The 12,225-nt window shown below is 38.6% G+C and overlaps 1 protein-coding gene across 4 annotated transcripts in view; it reads left to right on the forward strand.

Moving 5' to 3' along the window:
* TNS3 (tensin 3) overlaps positions 1–12,225 on the forward strand; it is a 210,003-nt gene that overhangs the window by 128,412 nt on the left and 69,366 nt on the right. For all 4 annotated transcript variants that reach the window (XM_079301977.1, XM_079301978.1, XM_079301979.1 and 1 more), the window contains 3 exons: positions 6,222–6,351; positions 7,294–7,359; positions 9,899–10,003. In XM_079301977.1, coding sequence (XP_079158103.1) covers positions 6,222–6,351; positions 7,294–7,359; positions 9,899–10,003 — 301 coding nt within the window. The remainder of the gene's footprint in view (positions 1–6,221; positions 6,352–7,293; positions 7,360–9,898; positions 10,004–12,225) is intronic.

Raw genomic sequence — 12,225 nt, forward strand, 5'->3', positions numbered from 1 at the left:
TAGAATAGAATAGGAGAGCATATTGTCAGGACCCAAAAGGGCATCTTTGGGCTTTTGGGATAGCTGCTGTGGAGAGAGAGCAAAGTGAGCATCTGAACACCTTGTCTGGCCTCAGAGGACCCTTCTTCTGTGGGACTGCTGAGGGTTGAGAAATAACAGATACCAATATCTACCACAATAATGTACTCTTGACAGTGCCACAACAAACTGGGACACAGTGATCCCCATGTGCGAAATGGTTTATCTACTGGAGAGCCAGGGAGTGCTCAACAAGATTCACCCACCCTTTAATAGTCCTGTATGGCCAGTGCATAACTCTATTGGACATTGGAGACTGACAGTGGACTATGGTGGCCTAAAGAAAGTCACACCATCTCTAGTGCTGCTGTGCTGGACATGCTGGAACTTCGCTATGAACTGGAGTCCAAAGCAGCTAACTGGTGTCACTTTGGACATTGCTAATGCATTTTTCTCGACTCCTTTAACAGCAAAGTGCAGGTGACAATTTGATTTTACCTGGAGGAATGTCCAGTACACCTGGAACAGACTGCCCTGGGACTGGAAACACAGCCCCACTATTTGCCATGTACTGATCCAGACTAAACTGGAAAAGGGCAACGCTCCAGAACACTTGCAGCACATTGATTACATCATTCTGTAGGGTTACACAGCAGAGGAAGTTTTGGAGAAAGGAGATAATATAATCCAGGTCTTCCTGAAGGCCAGTTGTGCCATAGAGCAGAGTAAGGTCAAGGGACCTGCCCAGAAAATCCAGATTTTAGGAGTAAAATGGCAAGATGAGTGTTTTCAGATTCTAATGGATGTGGTCAAAAATATAGCAACTCTGTCCCCACTAACCATCAAGGAGAAAAACACAGGCTTTCCTAGGTTTTTGGAGGATGTATTTTTCAGATTTCAGTTAGACTGTAAGCCTCTCTATCAAGTGACCTGGAAGAAGAATGACTTCAAGTGTGGTCCTGAACAACAGTAAGCTTTTGAACAAATCAAAGATTGCTCATGCAGTAGCCCTTGGGCCAGTCAGGACAGGATAAGATGTGAAAAGTGTGCTCTATACAGCAGGTGGGGAGAATGGTCCTTCCTGGAGTGTCTGGCAAAAGATACCTGAGGATGAGCCCTGGGGTTCTGGAGTCAGGGATCCAAGACCTGCTATACCCCTACTGAAGAAGAGATCCTGGCAGCTTTTGAAGGGGTTTGAGCTGCTTCAGGAGTGATTGACACCAAAGCACAGCTCCTCTTGGCAGCTCAACTGCCAGTGCTGGTTTGGATGGTCAAAGGATGTTTCACACATGCCACTGACACTTCATGAAGTGAGTCATGCTGATCACACATGGAGCTTGAATAGGAAACCCCAGTTGCCCATGGATATTGGAAGTCAACACAAACTGGATTGAAGGTCAGAAATCCTGTACTAATATCTAGGAAGCAGGAGGAGAAGGTGATGTGCTGAGAAGGCCTCCCCATATAATCAGCACCAGAAAATGCAAAGCAGTATGTTGTCTTTACCAACAGTTCCTGCTGTATTGTAGGGGTACATTGAAAACAGAAAGCTGCTGTATGGAGTCTTATGCAACAAGTAGCAGAGGCTGCTGAGGGACAAGGTGGATCAAGTCAGGTCACAGAGCTGAAAGGCATCCAGTTGGCTTTAGATATCACTGAATGAGAGAAATGGCCAGCACTCTACCTGCACACTGACTCATGGGTGCTGGCAAGTGCACTGTGGGGGTAGAGTAGTTGGCTGCAAAAGTACCTCATGTAAATGCACACATACTGAGGAGTCAGGCTACTGGAGAACATGGCAACAACAGCTGGATCAAGCTGGATCAAGATTAAAGTGTCACAGGTGGATCTGAACTGGCAACATAAGTGTTTTTTGGCTTGGTGAGCCCATGACACCTCAGGTCATGAGGGAAGAGATGCAACATATAGATGGGCTTGTGATTGAGGGGTGGATTTAACCATGGAGCTCTATCTCTCAGGTTATCCATAACTGTGAAATGTGCTGCAATCAAGCAGGACAAGTAGGTAAAGCATCTGGAGTATGGGGGACAATGGTTGAAATATAAATATGGGAAAATCTGGCAGATTGATTGCATCACATTCAGGTAAACCCACCAAGGCAGCACTACGTTCTTAAAATAGTGGAAGCAACCACTGGAGGGCTGGAGATGTACCCTGGGCCTCACACCACTGCCCAGGAGCACCATACTGGGCTTTGAAAAGCAAGTTCTGTGGAGATATAATGCCCCAGAAAGAAATGAGTTGAACAAGAGGACCCATTTCAAAAATGGCCTCATGGTCATCTGGGCCAGGGAGTGTGGTATGAAGTGGGTGTATCATACTCTGTACCATTCACCAGCCTCTGGGAAAACTGGACATTACAATGGAATGTTAAAAACCAGTCAAAAAACAATGGTGGGACCTTCAAACATTGGATGTAGTGAACACCACTGGGTAGTTAACACTAGAACTCTACCAATAGAGCTGGCCCTGCCCAATCAAAACTTCCACATACTGCAGAAGGGAATAAAGACCCTGTGGGGCATGAGGAATATGTTAGTGAAGACAGTTTGAATTAGTTCTGCTTCAAGCAAAGGCAAACCCATCCATAGGAGTGTTCTTACCCAAGGACCTGTGTGTACTTGTGTAATGCAGAGGGACAGAGAAGCACAATGTGTATCTCAAGGGGATTTGATTTTTGGGTGAGAGCAGTCAGTAATATTAAATTGTATAATGTTGGTTGCTGAATGACACTGCCACTGTATGTAATAACTGCCATGAAGAGTGAGGATGGAACTGCTCCAGATACACCAGTCATGAGCTCCTGATGCAGCTTGCAACCACCCCAGAGCACACCAGCCCTTCTGCCCTAAAAGACACCTAGGACAGATGGAACTCACAGTATTGGACTGAATGAACTCAGCAGACATCTTGGAGGGATTGGGCCAGTAACTATGGAAATAATACCTGTGCTTGTGTGTGTGTGTATATATATCTGTGTGTGTGTGTATATATATATATATATATATATATATATATATATACATATATAAATGTGTATAGTTGGAAGGTGTGGGATTTGGGGATGATATGGATGGTATAATAAGGGAATAGATATGAATAAGGGATGGATAATGTCCTGGTCCTGACCAGGGCAGGTTTAATTTTTTTTCAGTAGCCTGGAGGGGCATGGCTAGGACACAGAGGTTATGCTATACCACCTTGTTTCACTTTTGGGGGATGGAGAAGGGCTTCTTTCTGGTTCAGACTGTGTGGTGGAAGGAGCAGTTGGGCACCTTTGGGGATTTTATGGGACTCATTCATTTTTTGTTGTTGTTTTTTTCTTGTACGCTCTGTTCTTAGTATTGTTGCTGTTCATTGTCTTATTTCTCTGCTGTTTTCAGTAAATTATTTTTATCTCAGACCCTGATCTTCACCTTTTGTGCCTCCAATCCTCTTCAGCCTGCTGCAGGGGAGAAGGGGAGAGGGTGTGGTCGAGTGGTGTGTTGGTTTGATGTGTTTCAGTGGGAACATTGAATTGAGGAATACCATTCCTAAACCATAGCAGTGTCCTTGGTATCAGATTGTTTTATCTTCCCTCCCCGTTCATATTGTTCTTTTTCTGAAAAATGGAGAAAGTTTTTAAATATGCTATTGTAAACTGGCATACTCTGAAAGTTTGAGACAGTTTCAAATTAAGAACGTTTTGTTACTTTTTGAAGGACTGTTGATGCCTAAGGAAATGGAATGGATCACAAAAGAAATCTCAGTATGTCTCAAATGAGATTTTACAATGAAAAAAGAGCATGTAGCTTTTCAGTAATGCATTATTTTAAAAGAGATAATCTTCCTTAATCTCATGCTATTATTTGAGATAATTCTGAACAAACCATGTCTTTTTCAGCATTTCAGTATTTCCTAAACAAAGACTTCAGCTCTGAATATTTTTTTAATTATGTCTAAGTAAAACCTTTAGTGGTATGAGACACAAGTAATGATCTGTAAGATGCTTCATCTCCAGTTTCAAAAGTTTAACTACTTGAAATGCATGTTTGTTTGTTTTTAAAAGGAAAATAAAATATCCTTTCTTGCCTTAGCTTTAGGGAATTTGTTAACAGCATGTGAATAGCATGTGGTAATACAGATCAGATGCAGCTGTTGAAAAGCTGCACTGACATCTGCAAAGGCATATAGGAATTTTCCAGCACATTACAGTGGCTTGCATTAATTCTTGATTATGGTAACAAAAGGTAGTGGAGTCAGAATTCAAACTTATGTCTAGACTTCATTGAAAACTTATTATGCCTACTGAGCACTAAAAGATATTTTCAGTCTATGGATATAGAGGTAAAATATTGCTGATTGTAAGAGAAGGCAAATTTTCATTAAAAATTACACTTCTCCATAGGTAAGTTATTTAGAGCTAGAATTAAATTAATTTTAAATCAATTAAAAAATCTAATTAATTAATTTTAAATTAATCTAGGTTAAATCCAAGACTGGTACTTTGAATTACAAAATAGAAAGGAGGAGGAACTCTTTCTCTCATTCAGCATTTTTATTAATGAGATTATGTAAAAGACAATACATACTGAGTAAATCCAACAAATATGCAAAACTTAAATTGTGGATGAATGTATATAAACTTAAATAAGTTCTTTTCAAGTATTTTTGCTCACATAATGCAATTAAATGGAATTATCACAGTTACTTTCATACCAGTTCTACATTTTGGAGCAGGTTAGTTCTAATATTGCTCATCAGGGCTCTCTTTTTTTTGTCTGTCCGTTTTTCACTTCTGGGTAAACCTGCTGGTAGTTATTCCTTAAAATATTAAAAGGAGATAGATCCCTTTAATAGACAGGGGTTTGTATACAATGTTCCTTTTAGTGTATGTAAAGTACAGTCTAAGAAAAGAAGCAAGTACTATTTTATCTGGTATTGCCAATATATTGTAGGGGATTCTCTTCAAACAAACAAACAAACAAAGAAACAACCAACCTCCTTGTTTTCAGATAAAACAGAGATTACATGCATAGAGAGTCTCCCAGCCCTTATAATGGGCTAGGAATATGTCATACATACAGAATACCTGAAAAGAAAACATATCTAGTATATGGGCTGAAATATTTCAGAACTTCTCCTGTGTGCCAGGTATATATGGTCAGTGGTAGTTAACTTCTGAAATTTAGGATATCATGGTATTACTGTAGTGAAGGCTAGATAGTAACATCTTGTGTTAGATTTTTCAAATTCTGTAGTGAGAAGAATTTCATAACTATGAGTTACTAACCCCAACTTTCAGGATCATCCCTACACCTTCCTTGCATTATTTTGTTCAAATAACTGTGTGCTCTTCAATTGTTTGGCATTTTCTATCTAAGATGCTTTTCTTATTCTGACTTTAATAAAAGTGGTATTTGTTTTCTTTTTAATGTGTTTCAGTAATATCTGCTTTTTTCATAAAATCCTGGTATAATCAGGATAGTATAACAAAATTTTGAGTCTGTGACAAAGGTTGTCAAAATTTTTACATATACCCATAAGAATGCTGAGTGCCTTTGTATTACAGTAGACTCTTAGGGAATTAGTAGGTAAAATATCCATAGGTTTAGTCCAAGGGAAGCTGATGTTAGAGAATAGGTATTGTGTTCACTTTTAGCTACTGAAATTCAAACTAGATTTTTCATAGTTTTTGTAGAGTTCTATGTTCTAGCCAAGGTGTCAAAACTACTATCAACTCCCTGTAGTAACTTAAAATAGGATTGTATTATCACTAGACCAGGTTTTTTACAAGTCCTAAAATAGATGCAATCAACTTGCAGGCTTGCTTTGAAAAAGTCCTCATATTCTTCATTTATTTTGAAATGGGTGTGCTGAAATTCATTAATTTGGTAGGGAAGAAGTCTGTATAATGGTCAGAATTTCAATATTGTACTGCCAGATATTGTGATTCTGGCTCATAACCTACTGACAGGTGACTGATAATGATGAAAATAGTGATTATTATTTTTTACATATCTAGAAGTATCCTGCCTTGGGCCTATGTAATTTAATAATGCACATCCTGCTTGCTCCGACATCAAAGATGTCTACAATAAATTGTGTTGTGCCTACTTTAGTTAGCAACTAATATATACACACATTTGTTCAGTATTGTAAGAAAATACTTTCTGACATAAAGTGTTCCTCTATCTTTCTAGATGAAGTGTTATCACAAAAAATACAGGTCAGCTACTCGTGATGTGATTTTTCGCCTTCAGTTTCACACTGGAGCTATTCAAGGGTATAGCTTGGTGTTTGGCAAAGAAGATTTGGATAATGCCAACAAAGGTATTTGTCTTCTGTGGTTGGTGGGATGTGTATATGTGCAGGTGTGCAAGCATGTGCATGTGATGATCTTCAGCATGTGTTTTCAAAAAGGATTCTGTTATTTTTTTCCCCCCTATTTATTTTTGGGGAAAGGGAGATTGCTTTGAGTTAGATAAATGGTAGTGTGTAACACCAGTGAAACCCTAATGACAGGAAAAGCTCTTCAAGCAAATTAAATTGTCAGAATAATTCAGATTAGTCCTTATCACCTTCTCTCACATTTATAAAAACAACTGACATTCATTTAAATGGTGACTTTCTTAGTCACCACTGAAGAAAATAAGAGGAGCTAAATTGTTCCCTTTTTTGGCTAGTGAAAACAGTCATAAAGTCTGATAATGTGTTTGTGAAATGTTTGAGTCTTTTAATATGCTTCAGAATATCAAAAATGGACACAAATTTTTCTGACAGACTTGAATATGTGTCGCACTAGTCCTCATATTTTCCAAATCTCATTATCAGTTTTATTGCCTTTATATGCAGGATTGGAACTTCCTCAGCCCATGTTACTAGCAAACTAAAATCAAGCATATTTTCCTGCAACATGCAACATAAGGCTGCCAAAAGTTCTGAGGCCAAGTATTGTGATTTAGCCAATAAGGGGAACACTTTTAGTTTTCTTGGGTGTGTTTTCTTTATAAGGCATGTCTGTCTAGAGAGGGGGTAGGAACTGTGTATCTCTTCTGATTTTGACTGTTCTAGAAAGCAAGCAAAACTCCAGCTAGCGTTTATGTGGTCTTTTCTGAAGAATGTGGCTTTTAGAAGCAGATACTAAGTTGCCAGTGGGAAGGGAAGAGTGATGAGAGTGCATGTGTAGGTAGCTATAGAGAATTCTGATTTCTGAGTGCTTTGAAACTGCTCTCCTGGCAAACATCTTGATGAAATTCTGTCCTTTGTTCTCAGATGACCGTTTCCCTGATTACAGCAAGGTGGAATTAGTGTTTTCAGAAACTCCAGAGAAAATTCAAGGTGAGCATAGAGAACAAAAAATATGCTTACGTTGAAAAGAAATCATATTGAAATCAATTGAAATATGCATATTTTTAAAAATATTTTTTTCCTTCTTTATTCCCTTCTCTTGTAAAAAATATGAAATTTTTAATTCTCTACATCTGTGACTAACAAGTCTTGTGCCAGCTAATGCTTCTTTATTTACTTATATTAGTGGTTAATATGTCCTAGTAGAGATCTTAGTTTTGAGAATAAGGATCATCTATCAGAGCAAAGAATGGTAAGAGGAGTACATTATATCACCACATGTTTTGAAATACTCTCAAAGATAAAAGATTAATTGTTGCTGATGTTGGAGACAGGAGTGTGACAATGACACCCCAAGTTCACGCAGCACCAGCCGAGGTTTATTGATGCACCCCCTTTCACAGGGGCTTTGAATCCCCCCACGCTTACAAACGTGATTGGTTAAGGGTTTTAACTCCGCCCAGCTCACTGGCCAAAGGTATGGATGCATTTGTGGTTCAACGGGATTGGCTGTGGTCCCCTATTTGAGCTTGAATTCAGCCAATCACATTCACACCTGAGGAGTTGTTTATTTCTGTTATCGAACAAACTGGGTTGGTCCAATCGGTGTCTGTTAGGCCAAATTATCTGCATGGCTACAGACTAGCTGTAGCTGTCACAGTTAATAAGAAAATCTGGAACTATATCCAAATAAGTCCACGGAAATAATTAGCATATGATGAGTATGTATTTGTTTCAGGAATATAACCTGGTCTGTTAGGTTACTGGGGGTACATGGCTTGAGGAGAAATCCCCATGCTGCCAGCACTGCTAGTAATGTTGTCTTTCTAACCTATGAGTTGGTTTGAGAGTTTATTTCCTGGCTTTCAGTGACATCTTGAAATACTTATGTACAATTTCTGCAAAATGAATTTTCTGCATCTGAAAATAGTATAGAAATGTAGAATAACTATAGGGTATCTCTAGTCCATCCTCTTGCTGAAACCAGGCTCATTTGTGAGGTTAGACCAGTTTGCCTAGAGCTTTGTCCAGTCAAATAATGAAAAACTTCAAGGACAGAAACATCACAGCCTCAGTGGGTGGGCTATTTAAATGTCTGACTGTCCTCATAGTAGAATTATTTTTTCCTTATGTTGACTCTGAATTACCCAGATTCAAATTTTGCCTGTTTCTTTTCCTTCGGCCTTGCTCCAACATGGCTGTCTCCTCTACAGCCTTCAGGAGGCTGCTGTCAGCTCCATGTCAAGACCATCTCATCTCCAGACTGAAGAAGCCCTGACCCCTCAGCCCTTCCTTACAGGGAAAGTCTTTCAGTCATGATCACTCCTGTCATGCTCCCCTGAATTTGCTTTATTAATATAACTCTTGTATTCTGTAGCTTGTAGCTGGACACAGTATTCTGGAACATAACTGACTGTGATATTTGTAAGAAAGAATGCAATTGCCAAGAATATAAGACTCCTGAATATTTAATAATAAAGTTTATAAATCTGCGTTGTGACAAATGTCATCACAGAAACTTTCTACAGGTGCTTTTTACAGGCTGCATATAAAAGTACAGGACTGTAGCATCTTGTCCTAATTATAACTATTTTTGTTTTGAAAGTCACAGTATGTGCACGATACTGTTGCTTTAGAAAAATTTACAGTAGGACTTGCTTTGCAGACACAGCCAAAGGTTTGATAACTGAGGATTTCTTTGTTCCCTAATCTAGACAGAAGAGAAAACACAGTCTGTTTGATTTGCATCAGTATCAAAGCCAAGTTCAAGGTCATGAATTCTTGATGCCTGTGCTTTGCTTTTGAATCACTGGAGTATGCCTAAATTCCTCACTATATCCAGTGATAAAACCTGAACATTAAAACTTGAACTATGAAACCTGAACATTATTTAATGCCTTGATAAGGGTACAAAAACATGCATTACTGCTGAAAAGTCCAGGTACGTTCAGCAGAGCATACTTAAATGCAGCAAAACACATTGGAAGCCAGCTGCCTGTTCTCAGATTCTGCACAGCTGCCACCTTGGGGCAACTGGAAGGGACATGAAGTCACAGTTTTCAGCTCTCCCTGTTCATCCTTAGTGATAAATTGCTCTGGTATCAGAATGATAACCTATATGGATCACAATAAAATCTATAACGAAGTCTAATTTTATAATTAATTTAGAACCATCTTCTTATAGATACTCATGATTTCATTCTCAAAAGCTCTTTATCATATCTGACACTCCAGGACTGGGCCAATCATCCGTGTTAGTTATGTTTAGGGACTGATCCAAGTTATCAGCCTACATCATAATCAAAAAGTTCAAAATAAAATTCTCTGAATGATAAATTAAGCTTTTTCAAAATTTATTTTTAAACTGTTTAACCTTTCTTCTCCTCTTGCTTCTTCTGACATTTCAGAATAGGGTGTTGCCATTCAGGGAGCAAAAGTCTGTCAGAAAGCTACATATATACATCTGTGTGTGTATATAATTACATATGTGACTGATAATTTTTGGTCTCAAACACGTGTTTTATTTTAGGATGTGAACACCTTCTGAATGATCATGGAGTAATAGTTGATTACAATACATCAGACCCACTAATTCGCTGGGATTCCTATGAAAATATGAGCCCCGATGGGGAAGGTGAGTAATTTTGTCACATTAGACCAGGGTAAAACCTTTTGCAGCTTATCCAGAGTGTTTGAAAGAAGAAAGGAGACCTCATTTGCTTGAAGCTAACACCACTTACTGATATGTGAAGTAGCTGTCTACCCTTCCTTATTTAGCATTAATGGCTCTATTTAGGAAAGAAAGCTGTAGTAGTTAAGTGATAATCTCTGTCAATACACAGAATGAATTGAGACACGACTGATTAATACAAGTTGCTTTATTACTTGTAAATTTGCCTAGAGACTTTTTTTTCTTTGTTCAAAAGTTTCTAGTTGGACTTCTAATTGGACAAAATTAAATGGTGATTTTGTAGCTTTTAGTTACAGTGTTATCTGATCGTGCACTAGGCTGTTAATAAACAAACAGTAAAGAATGTACCTATTTTCATGTCTTCCTTCATAAATATATCTATTTTCAGGTTTTTTAGATTTTTTCTGTAATCACATGGTGTGTACGAAAGATAAAAACCTCCAGTAGCTGCATTCAGATTCTGACTCCAGTGTGAATGCTCTCCTGATGTTTTGATTGAGTGAATGCTGTGCTTTTCATGGATGTGGTTTTCATGTAAGGACTCAGCACATTACACCTGTTCCTTGCACATGCAAGCCTGACTTGTTGCAAGTAAAAACATGAAATAGGGTATTGAATAAATGCCAAATTTCTTGTTTTTACAACTCGCCTGTTATCAAATGAGAGACACATGAAGCTAGGATACTTAGTTAGCTGCTCTCTAGGTTCAGTTTCAATTGATTTTTATAATCTGGGTTTAGCATTGACTATCTAATGACCACATCACTGAGGGCAGAAGCTTACTGGGAGCGTGACCTTTTTCCACTGCCTCACTCCTGTAATAAGAATATTTCCTAATGCTCAGCAGACTCCAATCTGCAGAAAACTGGAGGAATAGAGAGGGTAGAGAGAGAGCAGTCATTGCATGCAGCAGGTAAACCACTCCCCAGGGAGTCATCAGAGTTTGATGAGACTGTGCAGTGTGTTTTAGGAGTAATGTCAGAGAGATTGACTCTTGACTAGAGGTGCCGTCTTAATTCCTACCCATGATGTTTCCATATAATTTATGATTTCTTCCCTTCCTCCCCCTGCCATTCTTTCCCCCCTCCTCTGCATATACCTAGCCCTCAACAAGCAATGCATTGGTGTCAAATATTTTTTAGTTGCTGAGATTGATTGGCTAGATGGATTTGACCTTCCCATCCTCATGCATTGCATTGTAGGTAACTGCAAAAGTACAGGAAGCTGAAAGCAGAGATAAGCATGCAGGCTCTGCTGGAAGATACAGAACTGTATGCTGCTCACGTCTTTGATAAGAGTTGGTCAGAGACCATTTACAAGTACAACTAGCTTGTTTGCCTGCTATTCAGAAGTCATATGTGCTATTTAATAGATTTTTTTTTTCTAGTTCGTGTGCAGGGTACATTTTTAATTGCCTGAGATAGAACAGAAATATGATGTGCTAGCATAGATATTGAGAATTTCATTGTACATCTGCAAAAAAAGCCACTTGGGTTTGAGCTAGAAAATACACCATAATAACAGATGTATCTAGTTATTCTTTTCTCAAGTAAATATTTGAGACAGACTGTTACTCTGTTATATTCAATAAGGGAATTGCAGGCAGAACAATATCTCTGCATAGGCTGGGCAAAAGATCACAAGGAGCACAGAGGTGACAGCTGTATTTTTTCTCGTAAGGATGAGGTCTTTACTTAACACAAGTTTAAGCTTAGTCTGCTGCTTAAGGTAAATATAATGCAGTTAGGTCATCTTCTGTGTAAGATTTATAAACACCAGGCAGAACAATCTTCTCTTAGTAGTTTGTGCAGATGTTTAGTATCATGCTTGTGCATTAAAAATGTGCATTGCATCCTAGTTTTCCTTACAGGGGAGAGACTGCTATGAGGAGATGCTGATTTCACATCCAGAATGTGCTCAAAGTCAAAAGCCTTAGAATAGGAGGCCTTTAGCTCTCATCCTGAAGTCTGAGAGAGAACCTTTTCTGTACTTCAGAAAATATTAAGGTTCAATACATGGTACATTTGAAAGTGCATAACCATGGTGGTGTGTTTAAGGTGCAGGGAGGTCTCATACAGAGCACCTTTTTCAGTTCTACTTTACATTAAGGTAAACCCTCTAGCCTTATGTAGGAGCTGGTATTCATGGTTTTACTTGTACTTATT

Source organism: Erithacus rubecula, assembly GCF_903797595.1.
Source record: "Erithacus rubecula genome assembly, chromosome: 3".
NCBI lineage: Eukaryota > Metazoa > Chordata > Aves > Passeriformes > Muscicapidae > Erithacus > Erithacus rubecula.